The sequence below is a fragment of the Dasypus novemcinctus genome, chromosome 2 (assembly GCF_030445035.2).
Source record: "Dasypus novemcinctus isolate mDasNov1 chromosome 2, mDasNov1.1.hap2, whole genome shotgun sequence".
Taxonomy (NCBI): Eukaryota; Metazoa; Chordata; class Mammalia; order Cingulata; family Dasypodidae; genus Dasypus; species Dasypus novemcinctus.
In genome coordinates, this window is record NC_080674.1 from 193,725,070 (window position 1) to 193,745,914 (window position 20,845).

A 20,845-nucleotide genomic window follows, 5' to 3' on the forward strand; every position below is an offset into this window, starting at 1 on the left:
CTGCATCACCATCACCTCAGTCCATTTCCAAGGTATTACAAAGAACCTAATTATAAATTCCGTACAGATTAAGCACCAGCTCATCATTCTCTACTCCCACACTATCTTCTAGACTCTACCTTCATGAGTCTGCTCACTAGATTTAGTATAGTGAGCACATATTTGTTCATTTTTTAATTGGGTCATTTGTCTTTTTATTGTTGAGTTGTAGGATTTCTTTATATACTCTGTATATTAAATGCTTATCAGACATATGGTTTCCTAAAATTCTCTCCCATTAAGTAAGCTCCCTTTTCACCTTCTTGACAAAGTCTTTTGAAACACAAAAGTATTGAATTTTGAGGAGGTGCCTTTTTCTTATTTTTTCTTTCATTGCTCATACTTTAACAAAAGACTAAGAAATCACTGCCTACCTCAAGATACTGAAGATGCTTTCCTAAATTTTCTTTTAGGATTTTTATGGTCCTGGCTCTATTCAGGTCTTTGATCCATTTTGGTTAATATTTGTATAAGGTATGAGTTAGGGGTCCTCTTTTATTCTTTTGATTATAGATATCCAGTTCTCCAAGCACCATTTGTTGAAGAGACTGTTCTCTCCCAGGTGAGTGGACTTGGAAGACTTGTCAAAAAACAGTTCTCATAGAAGAGGTGGTATTGGATTGAGAAAAGTGGACATGGTGGACGATGGGTATGGGGAAAGGCAGGAAGAGATGAGAGGTGGAGGTGTCTCTGGGACATGGAGCTGCCCTGGATGGTGCTTCAGAGGCAATCACCGGACATTGTAAACCCTCACAGGGCCCACTGGATGGAATGGAGGAGAGTATGGGCCATGATGTGGACCATTGACTATGAGGTGCAGAGGTGCCCAAAGATGTACTTACCAAATCCAATGGATGTGTCATGATGATGGGAACGAGTGTTGTCGGGGGGGGGGGGGAAAGGGGGGTGGGGGAGCGGGGTTGAATGGGACCTCACATATATATTTTTGATGTAATATTATTACAAAGTCAATAAAAAAAAAAAACAAAAAAAAAACAGTTCTCAATAGTCAAAAGATGGAAGCAACCCCATTGTCCATCAACAGATGAATGGATAAACAAAATGTGGTATAAACATATGATGGAATATTATTCAACTGTACGAAGGAACAAAGTACTGATGCATGCAACCACATGAATGAACCTTGAGGACCTCATATTGAGTGAAATAAGCCAATCACTAAAGTACAAATATTGCATGATCTCACAGATATGAACTAAGGATACTGAGCAGGCTCATGGAGGTGGAATCAGAAAGATAGATTATCAGGAGATAGAAGGGGAGTGGAGATTGGAAAGTAAATGCTTAATCTGGCCAGATTTTATAATCAACTTGATTGTAACACTTTGGCAATGGAAAGAAGTGATGGTGGCACAGCAGTATGAGTATAATTAATGTTGATGAAGTGTTAAGTGTGAAATGGTTGAAAGGGGAAGCTTTGGGTCATATATGCTTGAAGGAAAGCTAGAGGATAAAATGGCTGACAGTGCAACTCAGTGAACTCTGCCTGCAGTGCCTAAGGATTGTGGTTAAAAATACAATTAGGCAGGAAGTGGCTGTGGCTCAAGCAAATTCCCATAATTTTCATTACGTTTATTTTTATACTGTCAAATTCTTTTTTACCTCACCTTGTGTTTTCTTACTATCCTTTAACTCTTTAGTCATATTTTCCTTCATCTCCTTGAATTATCTCCTTGAATTAATCTAGATTTGTTTGAACATCATTGATTTGTTGTTCCAAATTCTGTATCTCCTCTGATTTTTTAATTTGTTCCTTTTAATGGGACATATTTTCCTCATTCTTAGTATACTTTGTAATTTTTTGCTAATGTCTAGGCATCTAATTATCTTGATGAGTTTACTCTAATGGTCATTTTTCCTATCTTACCTAAGGTTTATTTGTTGATTGGCCTAGTGTTAAGGTTCTTTGATACTTGGTTCAACTTATTCTAGACTTTTAGAATTGCCCATATTTAATGTTTAGATTTATTTAACACTTCTACATCTGATTCTTGCCCTGGGCATGGGGAACAACTTTTAAGATTTCTCTATTTGTGCAAGTGTTTTACCTCCAGGAGGAAGCTTCTTTCTTCTGTTCCTTCTGAGAATCTTGATCTGTTCTCTTTGTTTTTGTTTTTCCTCCATAGTTGTTTTATTTTATTTTTTTAATCTCCTTAAATTGCCTCTAGGGGCTTTTACCTGGATTGCAAATTCTGGGAAGATTATCTCCTAGCAAGGACGTTCTCAAGTCAGTATTTTCCAATCAAAACAGGGTTGCAGACCAGTTCTAAAAGGTCCTGGAGAAAGGGTCAGGAAAGATGCCAAAAAGACTTTCTGTCAGCTCCCCAAATCTGTGCTTTCCTGGATTGCCCAGAAGATGGTGCTCTTTGCAAATTGCTTCCCAGTGCCCTAAGGAGGCAGTGTGTCTTTTCAATCTCCACCAGCTCTGCTCGTGTCAGGGGCAATGTTGAAACAGTGACTGTGGTGATCCCTGTTGGGGATGGGCTAAAACACTGGTTCAGAGCCAGGACCCAGTACTCAAAATTTGCCAGTCAAAAGTAGTGATTAGTGGTGACCCTCCCCATACTTGAAGTGGAGGGCTTCTACATCTTTCTCCATCTGCAGCAGCCAATCAGAGACCAGACCCAAGGCACCCTGCCTTGAGGATGGGCAGTGGGTGCCAGTCTCTGCTGCAGAACTAGTTATTTAGTTTTTTACTGCACATTCCGTCTATTTATCCCCCTCTTCCCTGGATGCTGCACAGTGGTTCTCTGGCCTCCAGAACCAGTGGTTCTCTGGCCCCAGCATAATTGTTTTAAACAGTATCTGCCAGTTCACTAGCTATTTTTAAAGGAGTGAGTCCCATAGCACCCTACTCTGTCATCTTTTCCAGAAGTCTTCCTCGTTGGCAGTTTTTCTTTCCATACCTTAAATATATCAGGTCACTGCCTTTTCACTAAGTCTTACTGAGGATCCCTTGCATGTGATGAATTACTTTTTTCTTGTTGCTTTTAGAATTCTCTATTTTATCTGTGGTGTTTTAAATTTTGATTAGTATGTGTCTCGCAATAAATTTATTAGGATCTATCCTGTTTGGAGTACATTATGCTTTTTGGACATGCACATTTATAGCTTCTGTAAGAGTTGGGAAATTTTTGGCCATTATTTCGTCAAATATCATTTCTACCCTTTTTGCCTTCTCTTCTTCTGGGATTCCATGATGCATATGTTGAGGTGCTTCATGCTGTCACTCAGGTCCCTAGACTCTTCTCATTTTTTTTTATTTTCTGCTTTTCAGACTGTATGTTTTTGAATGTACTGCCTTCTAGTTTGCTGATTCTTTCTTCTTGTTCAGATCTTCTGTTGTATGCCTACAGTACATTTTAATACCCATTATTTTTATTTTCATCTCTGTAGGTTCTCTTTTTTGTTTTTTAAACTTTCTAATTCTTTTTTTTGTTCACACATTGTCTTCTTAATATCTTTTAGTTCTATATCCATATTTATGTTATTTCTATCCATATTTTCCTTCAACTCCTTGAATTGATTTAGGAGATTTGTTTGACCTGCTTTGATTATTTGTTCCAAAGTCTGTGTTTTCTCTGAAGTTTTAATTTCTTCCCTTGACTGAGCCATACCTTCCTATTTGTTGGTATTGCTTGTGATCTCTTGCTCATGTCTGGCCATCTAATTATTTGGGAGTGGTAACTCTGAAAGTCAGTTTCTCCCTCTTGCCTAGGGGTTTGTGGTAGATTGGTTGTGTGTTAAGGCTGTTCATCAATGCTTGGTCCAGCTTATACTCAATCTTTATTTATTTATTTATTTTAAAGATTTATGTATTTATTTAATTCCCTTCCCCTCCCCCAGTTGTCTGTTCTCTGTGTCTGTTTGCTGTGTCTTTTTTCTTTGTCCGCTTCTGTTGTCATCAGCGGCACGGGAAGTGTGGGCGGTGCCATTCCTGGGCAGGCTGCACTTTCTTTCGCGCTGGGCGGCTCTCCTGACGGGTGCACTCCTTGCGCGTGGGGCTCCCCTATGCGGGGGACACCCCTGAGTGGCTCGGCACTCCTTGTGCGCATCAGCACTGCACATGGGCCAGCTCCACACGGGTCAAGGAGGCCCAGGGTTTGAACTGCAGACCTCCCATGTAGTAGACGGACGCCCTAACCACTGTGCCAAGTCTGTTGCCCTATACTCAATCTTTAGAGCATACCTTGTTTAACTATTTAGATTTTCTCAGGTATTCCACAAATATTTCTTCCCCAGGGCGTGTGGTACAGCTTTTAAGATTGCCTTTTTATATGCAATAGTTTTACCTCCAGGAGAATATTCTCTTTCCTCTGTTCTTTTCCTGTGGATCCTATGCTGATGTGTTAGTTTTTGTGCAGATTTGCCTCTCAAGTAGCTATGATTTGCTTAACTCCTCTCTCATGTTCTGCTTCTCTTTTTCCCCTTTTCATTGGAATTTTTAGTGCTGGGACCCTCCCTGCCTTACAACAGTTCAATTTTCTCTTTTTGCCTTGGGGCTTTTCTGCCTCTGATCCAAGTTAGGGTATTCTGATCCAGGGAGCCAGATGTTGTCAGTGTTTTCAAAACCACCGATTTTTGTTTGTTTGTTTGTTTAAGTGCAGAAATAATTAGAGACTGGTTTGGGTATATGCAATGCTTGCTAACAGTTCTGCTGCGGAATTCCTTTGTTTCTGGGACACATTTTCTATGCACCCACTTCCTGACCGCTTGGTCTCTGCTCTGGGTCTTTGTGGCTTTGAATGCCTGTGCCTGAATGTACATGGGTTGCTAAAGGGCTGCTTAAATGGCTTTGTGGTCTGTGATCATGGCAGGTGTGGCTGGGTTGAAGTGCTGCTGCTGAGTGCCTCTTAAGCTACCCTGAGCCAAGTGCGGAGGAGAGTTTCAGAATGGCAGATCTGAGGTGCAGGTCTACCTTCTTTTTTGTGGTATTACTTTTTCTTTGATTCAGCATTTGTGGAGTCTTTCTCCACTCTCTATCATCCTCCATAGTTCCAAGCAAGTGGGACTTGACCTTTAATTAGGGGAAACTTTCCCAGGGATGACTTTGTCACCATCCTGATGAAATCACTACTGTAATTTGTGTTTTTGTATATCTGTCCCTTTCTTACCACTCATTTCCTTCACTGCAGCCTTTTTTGTACAGTTGATATTTTTTAGTGTAATGGATAAGTTCCCCTCATTTACATTTCTGATTATATTTACAATATGTTCTTTCTTTTTACTAAGAGTTATATATTTAACACCCTAAATCTATAACTAACTAATCTGGAATGATACCAATTTAACTTCAATAGATATAAAGTCTTTGTTTCTATATCTCTGTGTTCCCCCCATATGGTGTTTTTATCATGCATTACCTTCTTATATTTTGTGTGCTTGTAACTAGAAATATGTTATTTCTTATGCATTTGTATTCTAAATCTGGTAAGAAATAAAAAGCAGTGCTCACTTCGGCAGCACATATACTAAAATTGGAACGATACAGAGAAGATTAGCATGGCCCCTGTGCAAGGATGACATGCAAATTCATGAAGCGTTCCATATTTTAAAAAGAAACACGATTCTCGTGCCGCTGACAACAACAGAAGCAGACAAAGAAGACGCAGCAAATAGACACAGAGAACAGACAACCGGGGTGGGGTGGGAGGGGAGAGAAATAAATAAATAAATAAATCTTTAAAAAAAAAGAAATAAAAAGCATAAAAGGTAGATTTACTTACCAAGAATACAATAATACTGGCAGTTGTATTTACCCATATAGTTTTTTAATTGGTGATCTTTATTTCTTCACACAGCTCCAAATTTTCCAAACTTCCCTTCCTTTCAACCAGAATAATTCCCTATAATATTCCTCAAGTGATGAACTCTCTCAGGTTTTCTTTATCTGGAAATGTCTAAAGTGTTCCCTGAAGGACAGTTTTGCCACGTATAGAATTGGAAATTGGCACTTAATCTTATTGAGGATACCTGGTAAGTGACAAATCACTTATTCCTTGCACTTTAGAATTCTTTCTGTTTCTTTGGCATTTGGCATTTTGATTATAATATGTCTTTTGGGCAGGTCTATTTGGGGTTATCTTATTTGGAGTTCATTAGCTTCTTGGTTGTCTGCATTCATGTCTTTCATCAACCTAAGGATATTTTTTGGTCATTGCTTCTTCAAATACCCTTTCTGCTCCTTTCTCTTTCTCTTCTCCTTTTGAAACTTTCATAATGCATATGTTATCATGCTCCATGCTGTCCCACAGGTCTCTTAGGCTCTTCTCACTTCTTTCATTCCTTTCTTTATCTGTTCTCCAGACTGCATGATTTCGATTGTCTCATTTTCTAGTTTGCTTATTCTTTTTCTGCATGTCAAAATATGTTCTTGAATGCATCTAGGTATTTTTAATTCCATTATTGCTTTTTCATCCATAAAAAATTAGTTCTTTTTAAAAATTTCATACATCAATCTTCTTGATTTCCTCTAGTTCTATGTCCATGCTTTCCTTTAGATCTCTGAACTTATTTAGGATAATTGACTTAATGTCTTTAATTTGTTGTTTCAATATCTGGGCTTCCTTTCTTGTTTTATTTTGTTCCTTTGAATGGGCCATCTTTTCCTGGTTGTTGGTTTTGTTTTGTTTTGTTTTTTCGTATATCTCGTGAACTTTTATTGAAGTTGATTATTCAATAACTTGATTATTTTGATGTGCCAACTCTAGAAGTCAGATTCTCCGTCTTCCTTAAATCTTAAATTTTACTGTAGATTGACTGGGTGCTGAGGCTCTTTTTTATTGCTCAGCCCAGTTTATACTAACTTTTAGGAGAAGCCATGGTTAACCGATAAGTTTTTCTCAATTCTCTCTGTGTCTGGGTTTTGCCTGGGCATATGCAGTAGCTTTCAAGAATTCCCCAGTATATTCAGCTGTTTCCTCCCTAAAAAAGCAATTCCACTCCCCATCTTCTCCTCTCAGGGCTGTGCTTTTCATTTTTATTAGAATATTTCCTCCCTTTATCTATGGTTAGCATAGCTCCACTCCAGTACTCTGCCCTGCCTTTTCATTCAAACTTTCAGTATTGAGCCTGTTCTGTGGTTTTGCTTCTCAATTTTCTCTTTCTGTGCCACTTTTCTGCATAGGTGACTTATAGGTTAGGGGACTCAAACCAGCTCCCTGAGTCTATCTTTCATAGAGCCAGTGGGGTCAGTTTACAAAGACATACAATATCTTTGTTTAGGAGCACCAGTAATCAGGTCTCAGGGACATATAGTAGAAATATATGCATACCGTCAAACTGCCACTATGGGTGGTTTGGGCATCAGGGAACCTCACTTAAGTCTGTTCAGGATATAGAGCTGCTGCTGTCAATCCACCAACTCTCAGAGACCTGCACTTGAATGTGTACAGGCAGCTGGGCTACTGGCATGAGTTGCACAAACTGCTGCACATATCCAAACATGGGAGAGGGGTAAAAATTTGTTCTGTCATTCCCCTATTGTTGTTGGTGTTTTGCATCCAATTCAGTGTTTGCTCATTTGTTCTTTAATAGACATCATCTTCTAGAGTCCTGTGAATTTCATTCTGCCCTTTTGATTTCTGTTTCTAAGTAGGGACATAAACCAGCATGTCTCACTGCTATCCTGATGATATCACTCCTTTTACCACTTCTATTCAACATAGTACTAGAAGCTTTACCCACAGCAGTAAGGGAAAAAATAAATTGTAGGCATCCAAATTGTAAAGGAGGAAGTGAAATGACCTCTGCTGGCAAATGACATGACATTGTATGTAGAAAACACTGAAGAATATACACAAAAGAAACTTATTTTAAATAATAGATGGATTCTACAAAGTTGAAGGACACAAACTCAACACTGAAAAATCAGTTGTATTTCTATACAGAAGCAATGAAGAATTTGAAAATAAAATTAAGAAATTAAGAAAACAATAACATCAAATGACGAAACCTTTATAAATTTAAACAAGTACATGAAAGACTTGTACAAATCATTGCTGAAAGAAATTAAGGAAGACCAGAATAAATAAGAGACATCCCATGAATATGGCTCAGAATACTTAACATTGTTAAAATGACAATACACTCAAGTAAGCTATAGGTCTAGTATAATCTCTACCAAAATCCAGAGGTATATTTTGCAGAAATAGAAAAACCCATTCTAAAATTCATTTGGAATTTCACTATAGGGGGCGGCTTCCCACATGGGAGGTCCCAGGTTTGGTTCCCAGTGCCTACTAAAGAAGACAAGCAATTGCTGCAGTGGCAGATGCTGCAACCAGCAGGGAGTGGAAGTGGCTTAAGCAGTTGTGGACTTGCCTTCCACGTGGGCTGTCCTGGGATAGGTTCCTGGTGCCTCCAAATGATGAACAGACAGACAAGGGTGCCATCTCGGGGGTGGGAATAAAAAATCATCAAAAAAAGGAAGAAAATGTATACTTAAAAAAAAAAAACCTGCCCCAAAGCTACAGTAATCAAAACCATGTGACAGTGACAGTGGCACAAGGACTGACATATATAGACCAATGAAATAGAATAGAGAGTCAAGAAATAAACCCATACATCTACAGCCAATTTATTTTTGACGGGCACCAAGGCCATTTAATGGGGAAAATACAATCTATGCAACAAATGGTGCTGGGAAAATCGGGTATTTACCTGCAAAAGAGTGAAGATGGAGTTACAACATATTAAAAAAAAAAAATCTCAAAATGGACCAAAGATCTAAATTTAAGAGCTAAATTAAGAGCTAAATCTGTAAGACTTTTAGAATAAAATGGAGGAAAGTCCCCAATGACCTTGAATTTGGCAATAATTTATGACACCAAAAGCACAGGCAATAGAAGAAAAAAAATAGCTAAAAAAGGATTTCACCAAAATTAAAACCTTTTGTGTATCAACGGACATTATAAAGAATGTGAAAAGACAGCACACAGAATGGGAGAAAGTTGTTGCAAATTATATATTTGGTAAGGGATTAGTATCCAGATATATAAAGAACCCCTAAACTCAACAAACAAACAACTGAATTAAAAAAATGAGCAAAGAACTTTCATAAGCTTTTCTTTGAAGAAGATGTACAAAGGGACACTAAGCATGAAAAGATGCTTACTTTCATTATTCATTGTGGTGATTTGGAGCTGTACGTACCCTAGAAAAACATATTCTTAAACTTAATCCATTACAGAACTCATTGTAAATTAGACCTTTTGATGAGGTTACTTCGATTAAGGTATGGCCCCATATGAGTCTTAATCCTATCACTAGAAACTCAGAATGATAGACAGAAAGTGACAGAAAGCAAGAAGCTGAAATTCAATGGAATCTGGAAGAGAATGGAGAGACCAGGAAAGGCCACCATTGGCATTTGAGATATAACAGAGGAGCCAAGGACCAAGGATGGCTGACAGCCTGTCTCAGAACACCTGTCTTGGGGAAGAAAGCATTACCTTGATAACACCTTGATTTGGATTTTCTTTTAATTTCAAAATTATGAGCTAATAAAATCCCATTGTTTAAGACAACCAATTGCATGGTATTTGAGCAGACAAGCAAAATAAAACAAGATTTTGGTACCAGGAAAGTGGGGTAGTGTTATTGCAAATATAAAATATGTAGAAATGGCCTTGGAATTAGATACTGGATAGAGGTTGGAAGAGTATTGAGGTGCTTGATAGGGAAAGCCTAGATTGTTTTGGAGAGACTGTTGGTAGAATATGGATGCTAAAGGTACTTCTGATGAGGCCTTAGGAAGACATGATGAATGTCTTATTGGAAACTGAAGGAAAGGTAATCCTTATTTGAAAGTGACCAAGAACATGGCAAAGTTGAGCAGATGGAGGGCAGAACTTGAAGGCAGTGGACTTGATATTTAGCTGAGGACTTTTCAAGTTAAGTTTGGAAAGTACAACCCAGTTTCTCCTTGCAGGACTTATACATGGAAAACTATAAAACATTTCTAAAAGAAATCAAAGAAGACCTAAATAAATAGAAGGACATTTTTAAGGATTAAATATTGTCAAGGTGTCAGTTCCACTCAGAAAAATATATTCAATGCAGTCTTAATCAAAATTCCAACAACCTACTTTTCAGAAAAGAAAAAGTCTATCATCAAATTTATTTGGAGCAATAAGGGACCCCAAATAGCCAAAATCATCTTTATAAAGAAAAAGTTGGAGGACCCACACTTCTGAGTTGTAAAACTTATTACAATACAGTGGTCAATAGAGAATGGTAGTGGCATAAGGACAGATATGTAGACCAATGGATCAAACTGAGAGTTCTGAAATAGGCCCTCACATCTATGGCCAATTCATTTTTGACAAGGGTACTAAGTCCAATCAACTGAGAAAGAATAGTCTTTTTAATAAATGATGCTGGGAGAACTGAATATCCTTATGCAAAATAATAAGGGGGTACCCTATCTCACACTACTTACAAAAATTAACTGAAAATGGATGAAAGACCTAAATATAAGAGCCAGAACTATAAAATTCCTAGCAGTAAATATAAGGATGCTCTTTCAGAATCATCAGTTAGACAGTAGTTTATTAGACCTCATGAAAAAGAACATGAGCAACAAAAGAAAAAAAATAGATAAATGTTACTTCACCAAAATGAAAATTTTATGCATCAAAGGACTTCATCATTAAAGTATAAAGACAACATAAAGGATCATAGAAATTATTTGGAAAATACACCTGATAGTGTTTGTGGTGATTTAAAGCTATGTACCCTAGAAAAACATGTTCTTTCACTTAATCCATTACTTTAGGTGTGTTTTCATTGTAAGTAGGTCCTTTTAACAAGGTTTCTTCAGTTGAGATGTGGCTCAAAGCATTCAGGACAGGTCTTAATCCTATTACTGGAGTCCTTTATAAGCAGAATTAAATCTAGACAAAAGAAGGAAAGTCTCAGAAAGCAAGAATCTGAAAGTCAGTGGAACCCAGAATAGAAAGGAAAGACCAGGAGAGGTTGCCATGTGCATTGCCATTTGACAGAGGACCCCAGGACCAAGGATCACAGGCAGCCAGTTCCAGAACTCCAGTAATTGGGAAGAAATCATTACTCTGATGATGCCTTGATTTGGACTTTTTTTCCAGGCTCTAATAACAAGTGCTAACAAATTCTCACTGTATAAACCAACCCAATCCATGGTATTTTCTTGTGCAGCCAAGGAAACTAAAACAGATTTTAGTACCAGGAGAGTGGGTTACTACTCTCCTACAAATACTAAAATGTGGAAATGGCTTTGGAATCTGGTAATAAGTAAATGCTGGAAGAATTGTAAGGTGCTTAGTAGAAAAAGCCTAGATTTCTTTGGAGAGACTGCTCGTAAAAATGTGGGCATATAGGTGGCCTTAGAAGTAATGATGAATGTGCTATTGGAAACTGGAAGAAGGCAGTTCTTGTTTTAAAGTGGCAGAAAACTTGGCAAATCTGAGTTCTGATATTAGATGGAAGACAGAACTTGAAAGTAATGAACTTTAATATTTAGCTGAGGAGAGTTCCTTGCTAAGTGTGGAAAATGCAGACTGGTTTCTCCTTGCAGCTTATAGTAAAATGTAAGAGAAAAGCAATAACCTGAAATCTGTATTCTTAACCACAAAGAAACCAGAAGTTGATGATTTGGAAAATAGTGGGCCTATCCAGAGAGTAAGCTCTGAGACAAGGGCCAGAAGTGGCTCTATCAGGACCTCCTTGAGTTTCCAGAAAGTAAGCCCCTGGAGAATAGTGCTTCATGTGAAGGTTTAAATGTACATGGAACCAGTCTGTCATTTTGGAAGAAATCAGGATTCGAAATGCAGTTATCCAGAAAGGATCTGATTGTTTTGATTCCTGTGAATTACATGTAAAACCAACAGGTTTTTTGAGAAATGTGTATAAGCAGAACCACTTTCAGCAGGGACTGAAAGGGACAGAAAAGAGAAAAATTGAAGAAAGAATGACTTCAAGAGTGGAACCATGGATGACAAGGTCTGAACCAAATAAATCTCCTTGGACTAAGAGAGTGGTCTCACACATGTGTGTGGAAAGGGCAGGTTTGCACCTGCACTTGGAAAGGGTGGGTCTTGTGCCCCATTGTTTAGGGAGAGTGCTGCCACCCCAATACTCAGAGATGGTGGGACCTGTGCCCTGAGGTTTGAGGAGTGCCTGACCTCCACCCCAATGCTCAAAGAGGGTGGAGCCTTCACCCCAGTATTCAGAACAGCATGGTCACTGCACAAGCATTTATAGGGGGTGTAGCTGCCATTCTAACAGGCTCAGAGGACAAAACATCAATCCATAGATGACTCTCAGACCTTGAAATCCAATGGAGTTTGCCTTACAGGTTTTCAGAATTGTTTGGGACCATTAACCCCTGTTTTCCTTCCAATTCCTCATTATTAGAATGGGAATGTTTATCCTATGCCTATACCTCCATTGTATATTAGAAGCAAATAACTTGTTTTCTAGGGTTCACAGATCCAAAGACAGAGGGGTCTTGTACCCCACGACAGACCACACCCATAACCAATTTTGCTGAGACTTTGTACTTAGCATTGTTACTGAACTTATTTAAGGCTTTTGGGATGTTGTGATGGAATGAAGGCTTTTTGCATATAGAAATAACGTGTCTTTTTGGGGTCCAGAAAGTGCAGTATTGTGGTTTGGAGCTGTATGTACCCAGAAAAAATATATTCTTAACCTTAATCTATTCCTGTGGGAGTGAACCTATTATAAGTAGGACCTTTTGATGAGGTTACTTCAGTTAAGGTGTGGCCCAGGAAGGATGGGTCTTCATGCTATTGTTGGAGTATTTTATAAACAGAATGAAACTAAGATGGATAGAAAGAAAGTCATGAGAAGCAAGAAGCTGAAATTCAGCAGAACCAAGAAGAGAATGGAGAGGCCAGGAGAGGCAATGCACATCTATTATATGTGCATTGCCATGTGATAGAGAAGCCAAGGCCAAGGATGATCAGCAGCCCGCCTGAGAACACCAGTCTTTGGGAAGAAAGCATTTCCTTGATAATGTCTTCATGTGGACTTTCTGCTAGTCTCAAAACCATGAGCTAGTAAATACTTGCATGAGCAGCCAAGGAAACGAAAATACTCATTAAGAAAGTGTAAATCAAAAACAAAATTGGACACCACTTCACATCCACTAGAGTGGATATTATTTTAAAAAAGAAAAAGTAAATGTTGGCAAGGGTGTGGATATATTGGAACCCTTTTGCACTGGTGATGAAAATGTAAAATGGCACAGTCATTGTCATTGTGAGGAGTGTGGCAATTCCTCAAAATATTGAACATAGAATTACCATATGACCTAGTAATTCCATTCTAGATTCATACCCAAAGATTGAATATAGGGACTCAAACTGATATTTCCACAACGATGTTGATAGTATTGTTATTCACAATGGCCAAAAGGTGGAAGCAACCCACATTCCCCCAAAGATATGAATGGATCAACTAAATATGGTATATTCATAAAATGGAATTGTATCAACCATAAAATAATGAAGTTTTGATACACATTAAACCATGGATTAACCTTGAAAACACTTATGCTAAGTGAAATAATCCTGACACAAAAGAAGTAATACTGTATGATTCTATTTAATGAGATATCTAGAAGAGGCAAATATATAGAGATAGTAACTAGAATAGCACTAACCAGAGGCTGGGGGAGATGGTTATGGGTAATTACTGCTTAATGGCAATGGAGTTTCTGTTTTGGATGATGAAAAATTTCTGGAAATAGTAGTGGTGGTTACAGAACATCATGAATCTATGTAATGTTGCTGAATTATACACTTAAAAATGGTTAGAAAGGTAAAAAACAGAAAAGGTGAAATCAAAATATTTTTGAGTGCCAATGTCAATTTCTTGGTTTTGATAATGTGCTAGAGTAATGATGCATAATGTTGTCATTGGAAGCTGGGTGAACGGTACACAAGATCTTCTGTGCTATTTTTCCAATTTATAGTGAATCCAAAAATATTTCAAAGTAATAAGTTTTTAAAAAAAAATCACATCCTGTATGATTCCATTTGTATAACATTCTTGAAATGGAAAAATCATAGAGATGAAGCACAGATTACTTAGAGCTGAAGCATAGATTAGCATTTGCCATGAAACTGGGGAGGTGAGGAAGGAGTATTTGTGACTATAAAAGGATAGCACAATGGAAATCTTTATAATGAGGAGATAGTTCTAGATCTTCATGTCATGGTGGATACATGAATCTACACATGATAAAATAAACTAGAACTATACACACAAGACAGAATGAACTGATACTGTAGGAATCTGTTGTCTAACTAAATGACTTAAGATTTAAAAAATCTCATTCGACGAATTGTTTAAAAAGTCTGGGATGGTTCTGTAAGACAACTATTTTATAGTTCTCTGAAATAAGCAACTTACCTGACACCTGGAGCTCCCAGACGGCTTCCTGGTAATAAGTCTGGAAACTGAAGGAGCACCCATACAGGCCAGCATCCAAGGGAGTGATTTTCTTCAGTCTCAGAGAGACACGCCCATTCACAATGGAGTCCTTCAGGAACTCAGTTCTCCCTCGAAAGGCCGGCATCTGCATATGTTCTAGCTCTTTCCCATTGCTGTAGAAGTGGACCACAGCAGAAAAGTGATTCCTGAAGAACCGCACTTCCATGGCCGCTGCACTTGTCTCAGGAGTGAGGAAGCAAGTGAATATCACATCCTCCCCCGCTGAGGCCTGGATGGGCTTGTCTGGCCCAATCACCTCCCACTGACCTGTGGGAAGAAGCACAATAGACAGCTGAGCAAACACCATTTCAGCATGTCCTACTCAAGCCTACGGTGTTCTGGTGTTGTGTGTGGAGAATGAACATTCATAATGATTTCCTCTCTAAGCTTGATGACTTCCATGTGTTTATCCCTTACACTTAACAAAGCACTTCCCTATTAATCATTTCATTTGGGCCTCTTCACCAAAAAGCTTTCATCTTTTTTTCTCCATATGTTTTTGCTACCAATCAAAAGTGACCTGTTTTCCAGTGACCTGGAAAATGTGTGACCCAGAAGACAGGCCCCTGCAAGCACATTTGAATGTTTCATGGAATCACAGAACCCCAGAGAGCCTCAAAGTTGTTCCTCCTGCATCATCCACATTTGCCCATTCCATTTCTGGGAAGTTCTCCCTTAGGCTGAACCAAGATCTATTTCATTATGGTTTTCTGCCTACAGATTTCATTTTTACCAGCCCCCACAATTGTGTGGGCCGATTCCTTGAAATAAATCTCTCTCTATATCCTATTGTTTTGTTTTTTTTTTCTTCTGGAGAATGCTGAATGATAGATACCCCACTCAGATAACTAAAGTCAATAATATTATTTCCTCTAAGGATTCTGCATTTGGGATAAACATCCTGCCTCATTCATCCCTTGCCAAGATTTCTGTTGGAAAAAGCTGCCTCCCAGCAAAGCAAGCCGCCTACTTCTGAGACGAAATGATCTGATGACTGCTCCCCAATAAGCTGGTGCTACCAGAAAGGCATCTTGTACAAAACACCAATGGAGGGAATGAAAGCATGATATGACCTTCAAAGTTTTCAAATCCTTCCCACATATTGATAATGTGCATGCTTTTCTGTTAGAGAAGAGATAGCTGACGTTTCCATGTCTCAAGTGGAGGGAGAAAAAGTTACAATTTTCCTGAGTTCTCTTTTTGCAACACTTGATGGGTTAAGTAATTTCCTTTTTACTACTTTCTGGATAAATTCTGATTGTAGAGTTGATTTCAACTCTGATCCAGGTGAAGTATTAAGAGTCTTTTAATTCACAAGTGAAACTTTACTTGAGATTTCCAATGTTATTGCATTATGCATAGAATATGTGGCTATAAAATCTCCAGTTTGGGCAATTTATTAAGGTTTCCTTCAAGCACAGGATTATGTTTTGTAAATTTCTCATGGATACAAGGGAATATATGTTTTCTACCAATGGATTAAATGTTTATTTGTTAGTCCTTATTTTTTAACTACTTGTTCTGCTAAATTATGAAAGACACACATTAGTATGATAAGGAGATTTTGCAGTTTTATTTCAGATATTTGTTCTTTAAAGTATTCATGTTGTGACATAGCCTTTCCTTGGAATATGCCTTTTATACTTGTGTAATAATTTTTTTCCACTTTATAGTTTTGTCTTTGGATGGTACTTCATCTAATAGTTTATCAACAGGTCCTGCCTTCATTTTGTTTTCATTTTCTTGGTACATGTTTTTCCTCACACTCCTTTGGAAACTTACTTCATCATGTAGTTTCAAGTGGGATAATTATTTTTTGTGAGTCTTTGCTGCATAACTCCCTACTCCAGGGGGCAGAGCCTGTCCATTTTGCTCAAGAGAGCATCCCCCATGTCCAGGACAATATCTAACACAGACTATGGGCTCCAGAAACAATAATTAATCTATAGGAATGAGCAGCACCATTTTCTTTCCACTCTTGCTCATCTGTTTAATAATCATTTCAGTAGTCTTCCCAGTGTATTTTTCTGTAATGATTAGATTTCTTTTTAGAGAGACCACAAACTGGTGGTCCACTACATTCAACTTATATGTACACACTCCATTTGAATGTGCTCTGGAAGAAAAGCATTTCCTATGTGTGAATTTCACAAATATGTGACTTTTAAATTTCATGATCAATTATTTTACTTTTTATGTATTCTAAATCTTTCTGGAATATATTTCATTCATGGTTCTTCAAAGAAAGTACTATTAAATGAAATGTAATTTTGTCACATTCTCTCTCTGATCATCTCCTGACCTGTTATAGCAAATGGCGTTGATGTCTTGCAGTTCTTCCTCTCTTACCACCATGGTCCTCTCCCTGCTCCATCACTGAAAACTCCACCCTAGAAGCCTGGTCTCTTCCTCATTGCTGAAGGCTTCCTCCTCCCCTGTGGAACCTGTTTAGCCCAGGTACAGATAGCACAAAGTCCTGAGATTTTACCAACCCAACAGGCATATATCAACCAGTTAGGGAAAGAAGGCAGTGGTTGAAGCCCGTGGCCTGCCAGGCCCTTGCTGGGATGACCTTGAGCCCCAGTTTACATGGTTCCCCAGAAGTTCCCATTAGGACCAAGTCCTAGTAGTCCATACCAGTATCCTGCTCAAGGCCTCACATTCTCTTGTCTTTCCTCCATTTCGAGTCTCACCCTCACCACAGCCTCACTTTTGTTTCCCAGGATCACACCCTAAACAAATTACTTAGAGCCAACTTCTAGTCCTGAGATCTACCTTGGGAATCCAGCCTAAATCACTGGGCTCCTGGTGGTGCTGCCTTAGGCTGTGTGGAGTATTGAATGGAGGTAGCATTTTCCAGAGTCTCTTTCTTTCCTCTGAACAGCCCTGGTGCTGTCATTTTCCTGGCCTATAGCAACTCTTTCCACTCTTTACTTTTCCTTCTCCTGGAACCAGCCGAGTGAAAACTGTCCATTGTCAAACACCCACTCTGTGCCTGCAGAGCTCTGTGCCACAGGCTTTACATAGTCTTCACAAGAACACTGTGAAGAATTTAATATTATCTCATGCATGATAAACTAACTACACTAGATAAATTATGAGCCACAAAGATAATAACAGGATTTTAAAAAATGAACTTTTCTACCAGTAAGGTAATTTCCATATTATACTGCTTCCTCTCCTGTAAACAGAAAGCAGACAAGAAGCTCGTCAGAAAATGGATGAAAATGAACATAAATAGGCACGAACACAGCTCCACTATGAGTAGCATGTATGGATTTTGTTGTGGAAACAGGGAGCATGCATTGAATGCCCTTGTTTTCCTTTTCTTAGCCTTGTTTAGCAAAACAGACATCAGTAGACAGGTATAGGATGGAACCTTCTCAGATGAGAATAGACAGTCAATTTAACATTGTACTCTTGTCCAGAGATTCCCATTCTACAGCTAGCCTCCAGTTTCTCTGTGGATTTTATTCAACTACTCAACCATTTATACACCAGACTTTTGTTAATGGTAACTGGAGTAGAGAGAAAAATGGATTTCTGCTCAGAATATGGGAGTTTCAAACGTATTCTTCACTTAGCTATCTGGACTCCTCATATCATTCTTGGGTCACATACTATAGGCATAGTTAATTCAGTTTGTCCGCAGCTAGGCACATTTTCTTTTCCCCGAACGTGCTAAATGGTGCCTCCTTCTTCCCAGGCATCCCTGTCAGAAACTTAAATGTTGTATTAAAGTCCTCCCCTGCCTAAACCCATAGCCATTCTGCAGCAAACATTTATTTCATTCCCGGTAATATCTTTGGTATGTCTCCTCCCGACTACTGCAACCTTTCTTCAGCAGCCCTCCCCCTATTATTTCTGGGTGACTATAATTGCTTCTACAGAACTCAAGTGCTTCATGCTTTCCTAAGCCTCCCACAGCCCCTGGCATTGGTGCATGCCAGACTGGAAACCAGCTCTGATTAGGATATCTAGTCTCTTAGATTGGGGGGTGCAGACAACAAAGATACCCCTGTTCCCACTATGCTGTGATCATTGTATCTAAAGAACTCAAACAGGACAACTACAAGAAGTGGACAGAGAGGAGTACAGTCTGGAGGTCTTACCTGACACGAGCCTGAGGAGACCGAGAACCAAAGTGAGCACAAGAGGCATGGATTTTCATTTGGATCGGAATCAGGCTGTGGAAACAGATGACAGTAGGGATGGATGGATGGATTAGAGAGCAGAGGAGATCAGGTCAGCTGTCCTAGGTTGAGAGACATAGAGAGGTTCAGCATTCTTCTCACAGTCTCCCTGCCACCTGCATGTTAGGAGTATGAGAACTCTGGACCTTAAATCACTGGACCAGGTAATTGTTGAGCATTTATTAGCAGGCCATAAACACCTATCTTGACTAAGCTCAGGTACAAGGTGGGGCAGATGGAAAGAGAACTTCATCTGTGGCTAAGACTTTGCCCTGAGTAGAGGGTACAGAATGCCAAGTGCAGGGAGATTTTCAGGTCCAATCTGCCAGGCAGCACTGTACAGGGTAGTGGGTTGCCCAGATATAGCAGGAGTACACCAGAAGTATCCAAGAACAGGAGAGACTGATACAGTCTGAGGTAATTCTGCTGGACTTGTCCTTGTTCAGGTTTATGACTCTGATCATGAGACCAAGTTGGAAAGGACTAGAACAGACAAAGCCTCCATCTCCAAGGATCCAAGATATTGGGAAAGGTACAAGGACAGAGGTTCAGACGGGGGGAAAGGTGAAGACCGACTTATTCAGTCATTCACTAAATACACTAAGCCAGGTAACCCCTAATTAGAGATCATGTAGTCTTTTCCTTTTAAACACTTGGGATATCACAAAGAATTACCACTTATTGTATCAGAAAGCAAGTTTACAAAGGGCTACCTAGGCTAGGATGTGTTTGGTCTCAATTACTTGACCTTGTGACTAGTCTTGCATGCAGGCTGTCCAGGACAGTCGTGTAGTACAGGTTTATTTTCCTAGGGTGAGGTCTCTTTGAATCTACCTAGGCTCTGAACCAACCCTATACAGTGGCAAGTGGGCCTGAGAAAACTGAATAATGGCTTTAGGCAATTTTTTTATCCTGAAAAATCCAATTGTTCTGAAAACAGATTTGATTATTTAGCCTCCATAGGCACTCTTGGGAGGTGAGATTGGGTTGTGCATCAAAAAAAAGTCCAAACACCCAGAGTGAACAACTGTAATTGTAATAGGGGGGGCAATTGTATTTGACTTCCAGGAATTATGACCATTACCAGTGGCAGGTAGGGTATCCTCTGTGGGAGAAGGGCAGTATTTTCTGCAATATTTGAAAATTTTCTCTGAACATTTTTTAATATGACTGGCATTTACAATGCCCCCGTATTATCTCCTCTTTTGGGGTTCTACACCATTTCTGGTGTTGGCCCTGGGGCAATAATTTCTATTTCCTGCAAAGTGTTAGAAGAGGAGGTAGGATTTATCAGTCAGCCTATACATCTGAGAAATCTGGCAATGCTTTAGGAATGGGAAGAATTGAAACAGTATCTCCTTGTGTATCCCACATGAGGGTATGTAGAAGTCCCTGAGGAGAATCTATGAAAACTAGGTCATAATATATTACTGCCTTCATTTAGGAAGGCAGCCTTTATGGGAGGACAGAATGGTAAACAATTGGAAGTGGAAAGGAGAGTCAGTGCAGGTGGTAAAAATGGAAATGAAATCACAATGGACACAAAAGCCTTAAAGTTGACCCTTGATTACTAGCAAGGGGATGCATGGAGTTAAGGAAGTTACTGTGAGCTATCTAAAGGCTCAAGGTATAGAATTTAACAAAATTAAAGTGCGTGGAAGTAGAAAGAGACCAATTTAGTATCCACTTGCTAGACTAGAGTTTAAAAAGGAATACTTTGAAGAGACAATTATGTCTTTTGATTAGCAGACCAGCTTGGGACTATCAGGAGATGAAAGTTCCACTGAATGCTTTTTTCAAGAGCCTAGCACTGTGTATCTTGAGAAGTGAAACATGTGCATGGGTCACTATGTCTAATGTCTGGAATTCTGATGGGGATGATAAGGAGTGTCCCGGTGAAGCCTTTGTATTTTGACCTTAGTATATGTGGAAGCATCTCTGCTTGAAATGGAGGCTCTCACAGGCACTGAGACTGTGATCCTCTGTATCCAGCTGCCCATTATGTATTGGGTTTTGAAAGCAGCACCCAACAAGCTCAACACAATTGCCAAGCCTACTTGAAACAGGATGGAGCCAAATCCGGGCCCCCTGTC

At 39.1% G+C, this 20,845-nt stretch overlaps 1 protein-coding gene and 1 non-coding gene across 2 annotated transcripts in view; one reads left to right on the forward strand and one right to left on the reverse strand.

The window, feature by feature from the left end:
- The window catches only part of BTNL3 (butyrophilin like 3), a 37,294-nt gene extending 18,574 nt beyond the window's left edge, over positions 1 to 18,720 (reverse strand). The window contains exons 1-2 of the mRNA XM_023584136.2: positions 18,672 to 18,720; positions 14,479 to 14,826 (exon numbers count right to left, since the gene is read on the reverse strand). Of these exons, the coding sequence (XP_023439904.2) occupies positions 14,479 to 14,826; positions 18,672 to 18,720 (397 nt within the window). The remainder of the gene's footprint in view (positions 1 to 14,478; positions 14,827 to 18,671) is intronic.
- On the forward strand, positions 5,508 to 5,614 carry LOC111760062 (U6 spliceosomal RNA). The gene has a single exon (XR_002793859.1). It is a non-coding gene; the product is annotated as a U6 spliceosomal RNA (small nuclear RNA).
- Positions 18,721 to 20,845: the final 2,125 nt, after the last annotated feature.